Source organism: Amphiprion ocellaris, chromosome 17 (genome assembly GCF_022539595.1).
Source record: "Amphiprion ocellaris isolate individual 3 ecotype Okinawa chromosome 17, ASM2253959v1, whole genome shotgun sequence".
NCBI classification, from domain to species: Eukaryota; Metazoa; Chordata; class Actinopteri; family Pomacentridae; genus Amphiprion; species Amphiprion ocellaris.
The window spans coordinates 2916710-2922709 of NC_072782.1; the positions used below are offsets into that span (position 1 = coordinate 2916710).

The window sequence follows — 6000 nt, forward strand, 5'->3', positions numbered from 1 at the left end:
CAAGACAAGCATGACAGTCTCCACATTTATTTGGCTTTGCATCAGAAATATTCAGTGGAGACACAAAGCTGCCATGGAGTGATAGTTTTGGCATTCATACTACACACCAATAATCCGTGAAAAAAGGAAACTGCTGTCATTTGATTTGGTTTTTCAGAAAAGCAAACAGCCGGTCGCTGTCCGTGGTGCTGAACTGACATCATAGGATTACTCCCGTCAAACTAACACACTGGCAGAATGCTTTGTATTTAAGAAAGCAAGCGAAATGAAAAGACTAATTACGAAAGCTATGTGTCTGTATGTATCTATGTTGTATGTTTACTTTAAATCAGACACCCACGTCGCTGCTCCAGCCCACGTGATTCAGACTGAGCGGGTCCCGGGACCATTAGCAGACGGCCGGAGGGAGAAGCGCCCTCCCCTCCCGTCCATCAGCGGACCAAACAAAACTCCTTGCACTTGCCTTGTTAGCGACAGAGCCCCACATATATAAGGAGCAGACAGAGGACGTCTCAGTTGCTGTGAGAGCCATACACCCCTCACCTGCACACACACACATAACACACATACACCCACATACACACTCGCCACACGCCTCCACCTCCTGCACCGTCCCCCCTTCATTCCTGCCTACATCCCCTCCGGTAGTCTGACCGGATGAGCTACCCGGTGGACACGATAGGGAGTCCCTTCAGGAGAGTTATGGATACTAGAACGACCAGCTACGGCTACAGCCGCTCCAGCGGCACCCCCTCCAGCGGCTTTCGCTCCCAGTCCTGGTCCCGGGCAAGTCCCGGTTCCACCATGACCACGTCCTACAAGAGGAGCGTGAACATGCCGGTGTCCCGAGCATACGGCTCTACGGTGCTCAGCTCCGCCGACAGCGTTGATTATAGTCAAACCTCCATCCTGAACGGAGACTACAAGCGATCTAACGAGAAAGAGCAACTTCAAGGGCTCAATGACCGGTTTGCTGTTTACATTGACAAGGTGCACTACCTGGAGCAGCAGAACAACCAGATCGAGGCGGAGATCCAGGCACTGCGGCAGAAACAGGTGTCACGCACCCAGCTGGACGACCTCTACGACCAGGAGCTGCAGGAGCTGCGCTCCATGCTGGAGCAGATCCACCACGACAAGGCGCAAATTCAGCTCGACACCGACCACATCGAGGAGGACATCCAGCGGCTCAGGGACCGCTTTGACGAAGAGGCTCGCATCCGAGAGGAGACGGAGGCCATAATCCGAGTCCTGAAGAAAGACACGAGCGACTCGGAGTTGGTGAAGTCTGAGTTGGAGAAGAAAGTTCAGTCGCTGCAGGATGAGATCGCCTTCATCCGCAACAACCACGAAGAAGAGGTGAGCGACCTCATCGCCCAGATCCAGGCGTCTCAGGTGACGGTGGAGAGGAAAGACCTCCAGAAGGCGGACATCACCGAGGCTCTGCGGGAGATCCGCTGCGAGCTGGAGGGCCACTCCAACCAGAACCTGCAGCAGGTGGAGAACTGGTTCATGTGCCGCTACGCCAAGCTCACCGAGGCTGCAGAACAGAACAAGGACGCCATAAAGTCCGCCCGTGATGAGATCGCCGACTACCGCCGCCAGCTGCAGTCCAAGACGGTGGAGCTGGAGTCCGTCCGCGGGACAAGAGACTCGCTGGAGCGGCAGCTGAATGACATCGAGGACCGCCACAACAGCGACCTGGCCAGTCTGCAGGTAGGAAGCAGCAGCCACACAGGCGTGCAGAAAGAGGTGGAAAGACAGGAAATCATTTGAACTGACGTCTAAATAACTTATAGGATGCCTATATTGTGTGATTTGACACGTTATTTATAAAATGTGATTGTTTAAATTTTAATTCTTGGGATTTGTGATGCTCTAACGATCACGAACAGGTTAAATTCATCTGCTTAATGTCTCAGTGACGCAGCATTTATTTGGGGGACTCTAAAACAATAAACTTCCCTAATGACAATAAAACGCTCTTTTCTATTACAGTTGAGGGATTTTGTTAGAAATTTCAGCTGCGTAAAGACTTCTACGGTGGCACCACTGCGCTTTACTTCCAGCGCTGACTTTCTTTACAAGCTTGAGAGATTTCCAAGTGTAAGGAAATGGTTAAAGGGACAAAGCTGCAGTAGACTCTCCCTCTCTCTCTCTCCCTCTCTCTCCCTCCCTCCCCCCCTCTCTCTCCCTCCCCCCCTCTCTCTCCCTGTCTTGCTGAGTCAGAGGCATGGGTCGATGCCTTCATTGGCTCTGTCCTTGCATCACACCACTGAGATTTTGGGGTGAGGGTGGGGGTGTATTGAAACTGTGTGGAGGCTGCCCTTGAAACTGAGGCATTCAACACCTCTAGAATACTGTATTGCGTCAGAATATATTAAAGCAACATCCTCGGTGCACAAAGTCTACAGAGTTTACAAAATGTACTAGAGAAAGGAAAGGGCTGAAATAAAGCGGGTTAAGTTTTACTGCAGTGGCTGAGTGGAAAAAATGACTTCACATTTGTTGCCAAGACTTTCTGTAATCCATGGAGAGTCGGGAGAGAAAATAGCTTCGTCCTGCATATATTTCTGTTGCACTTAATCAACTGTGTATTGTGTTTGCTGTGTGTTTCCTCAGGAGACGATTCACCAACTGGATAATGAGCTCAAGAGCACCAAATGGGAGATGGCTCGTCACCTGCGCGAGTACCAGGACCTGCTCAACGTCAAGATGGCCTTGGACATCGAGATCGCTGCATACAGGTGATAATATTCATGTGAATTTTAAAGGATTTCATCTCTATGTCAAAAAAGTGGGTTATAAATAAAAATATGCTTTTATTGTCCCCATCAGGAAACTCCTCGAAGGTGAGGAGACCCACTTTAGTACTTTCCCTTATCGCCAGGCCGTCACTTCCACCAAAATCTCCAAGCCTAAATCAGAGGCCTCCAAGCTTAAGGTGCAGCACAAGTTTGTGGAGGAGATCATTGAGGAGACGAGGGTGGAGGATGACAAGGACGGATTAGACGAGGACCTGGCGGAGATCGCGCAGGAGCTGTCTGCCACCCCGGGAGAGGGAGGAGAGGAGGAAGAGGAAGCAGAGGAGGAAGAGGGGGAGGAAGAGGCGGGAGAGGGAGAGGAGGCAGAGGGTGAGGGGGAAGAGGGAGAAGGTGAGGAGGGTGGAGAGGAGGAGGAAGCTGTAGCCGCCACCAAAGCCAAAGTTAGCTCAAGCGCACCTGCTAAGGAGGAGGAAGAGGAGGAGGATGAAAAAGGTGATGAGGGCGAGGAGGGTGAGGGAGAAGGTGGCGAGGAGGGAGAGAAGGAGGAGGAAGGTGAGGGAGAAGGAGAGGGCGAGGATGAGGGAGATAAAGGAGGTGACGCAGAGGGAGGTGATGAAGAAGGAGAGGAAGGAGGAGAGGAGGAGGAGGTAGAGGAGACGGTGCTGTGCTCCAAAGCTCCGGAGTCTAAAGCCTCTCCTGACAAAGAGAAGGCCGGAGACAAGGAGGGCAGCGGAGGAGAGGAGGAAGCTGCTGCCGAAGAGGAGGGCGGTGATCAGGAGGAGGACGCAGGCAGTGACAAAGCATCCAAAAGCGGAGATGAGAAAGAGGAGAAAGAAGATGCAGACAAAGGCAAAAAGGAAGATGAGAAGAAGGCAAAAGATGAGAAAGTGGATGACAAATCAGAGAAAGCTGTAGCTCAGTCAGAAGCTCCGAAAACAGAAGCTGCAAAGCCCGAGGCTAGTAAAGAAGAGGCTGCCAAAACAGAGGCGGCTAAATCTGAGTCTCCAAAGTCTGAATCCCCAAAGCCGGGTTCCCCCAAGTCAGAATCACCTAAACCTGAGTCCCCGAAATCGGAATCCCCAAAACCTGCTTCTCCTAAATCCGAATCCCCCAAACCTGCTTCTCCTAAGTCTGAAACCCCCAAGGAAGGTTCACCAAAGGCTGCATCCCCTAAACCCAGCTCCCCAAAAGCTGAATCCCCAAAGACCGAGCCTCCTAAGGCTGCTGAAGAAAAATCAGAGAAAAAGAGTGACATGACAGAAGGGAAGAAGGTAGAAAAGAAGGACGTGGCCATGAATGGCGACATTGACAAGAGCAGCCCAGAAGAGAAAGGGAAGAAAGACGAGGGGAAAGACGCTGATGTGATCGCTAACGGCGTCGACGAGAGTCCAGTCAAGGAAGACGGCAGCCAGAAGGTGGTGATAACCAAGACAGTGGAGACGATCACCACCGGAGAGGATGGGTCCAAGCATGTCACCAAGTCCGTCACTGTGACAGAAACGGTGAAGGAGGTGGAGGAGGTGCTGCAAGAGAAGCTGGTCTCCACCAAGAAGATGGAGAAGCAGTCCACCCAGTCCATCAAGCAGGTGACGGAGGGCGAATGAGCAGACTCCTGCCACAAGAGGAGGTCAAGGAGGACGTGGAGGGGGAAGGAGGGCAGAACACGACAAGCAATCAATCCAGAACTAACATAACAAAGAAAATCATACAGCTAGAGCGATGTAATAAAGATAACCACTCTCAAACATACGAAACAAATCATAGAGAGAAGGCAAAAACTTAAATGCTACAACTTTCAAAAATGCATGTTGAGTGAAAGCTTTAAACGGGGCTTCGCTGCAGATGCGGTCAGGAGCGAGCGACAGACATTTTATCCTCTTTTTCTTTCTTTCTGCAGTTCATGGGTGAGCTCATGGGTGGGGGAGGGAGGGGGATCTCTGCATGCTAGCTCAGGGGAGGGGAGTACGTTCCTCTCTTATCTGTATGTTTGGTAGAAATACACAGTACAAAGCGTGAATATGTAAAAGGAATACATGTAAAGCGGGTGGGAGAGCGAAAGAAATCTTATTAACGTTGAGGATTTTTGAGTTTAGGGGGGGACAGGCAGGTGGGAGGGTCCTCGGCGCAGACACATACTCTGCTGAAGAAGCCTTACTTGACATGTGAAGATACCAACTGAGCCAAAAAGAAACTAACAATAAATACACAACATACAGTGAAGAAAGAGACGGGCAGCGGTATGATAAACACACGGCCATATACATCCAGTAACTGAAGCTTAACAAACCTGAAGAAACTCCTAGCCTTAAACATGCTTTTTATCAGTGTCTGTTATGTTTACCTGAGTGCAACTGAAAAAAGAGATATAACTGTAAATGCGTAGATACATGCATTCTTGTATGCATAGGATGGACTTGAATTTAAATACAAAAATAAATGAGGTGCTACTGTTTGCAATCCCATGACTTTACTCATCATGAACAATTTCCCAGCAGCATTTGCTCAATAAATGTCATAATGAAGTTAAAGAAATTGCCTCTTGTAGTTTTATTTTCATTATATTAAGATATACTTTGCTTTACATATTATCAAGTGCATTAGAATAGTTAGTTTATGATTAATTAGATGTAGTTTGATGACTTGAAAATGATCAGTAAGTATCAATACTGGTTGTGAAATTACTGGCTTAAAAAATTATGTCTCATGCAATTTAATTAGGATTTACATGGTCAACTAATACTCTAACCCAATTAATTATTGATGACCTTCATTTATCTTAACCAATGAGAGATCTAAAATGCCACACAAATGCATTACTTTAAACATATTTAAGATATATTTTCCAGAAATAAAACATGTATTGATCTTTCAAAATATATATTACAGCAGTTTTACTAATCTTATTTACAAAAATAAATCTAATTTAGATCTTGCACTTTGATTTCCTCTAATGCAATAAAATCCACTGAGAGTTTTCGTGACATTTTAGTGGATATTTAATTTTAAAATGTGATACAATCTGACTGTGCAGAAAGGAGGGGTAGGATTTATTGCTCTGCTTATCTGTTGACAAATTTGTAGAAGTTAATTCTATTCCCCGCTCAGATAAGACATTTTAAATGTGTTTTGCTTTATATAGTTTTTTGTCAACAGCAGCCTAAATCCAGTGAGTGATAGAAGATGTCACTGACAAGCTGGAGGCAAAGAAACAGAAATACTGCAACAGTGGCAAGAG

At 47.7% G+C, this 6000-nt stretch overlaps 1 protein-coding gene across 1 annotated transcript; it reads left to right on the plus strand.

Moving 5' to 3' along the window:
• Positions 1–481: 481 nt before the first annotated feature.
• nefma (neurofilament medium chain a) lies at positions 482–5297 on the plus strand. Its single transcript, XM_023265924.3, has 3 exons — positions 482–1716; positions 2623–2747; positions 2839–5297. The coding sequence occupies exons 1-3, from the start codon at positions 658–660 to the stop codon at positions 4367–4369; spliced, it is 2715 nt and encodes a 904-aa protein (XP_023121692.1). The 5' UTR covers positions 482–657; the 3' UTR covers positions 4370–5297.
• The last annotated feature ends 703 nt before the right edge of the window (positions 5298–6000 follow it).

Excerpts from the sequence above, each read along its gene's own strand:
- nefma (XM_023265924.3), top strand. The coding sequence starts at position 658 with ATGAGCTACCCGGTGGACACGATAGGGAGTCCCTTCAGGAGAGTTATG. Across the intron at positions 1,717-2,622 it reads GCGACCTGGCCAGTCTGCAG|GAGACGATTCACCAACTGGA; the intron begins GTAGGAAGCAGC and ends GTGTTTCCTCAG. Across the intron at positions 2,748-2,838 it reads ATCGAGATCGCTGCATACAG|GAAACTCCTCGAAGGTGAGG; the intron begins GTGATAATATTC and ends TGTCCCCATCAG.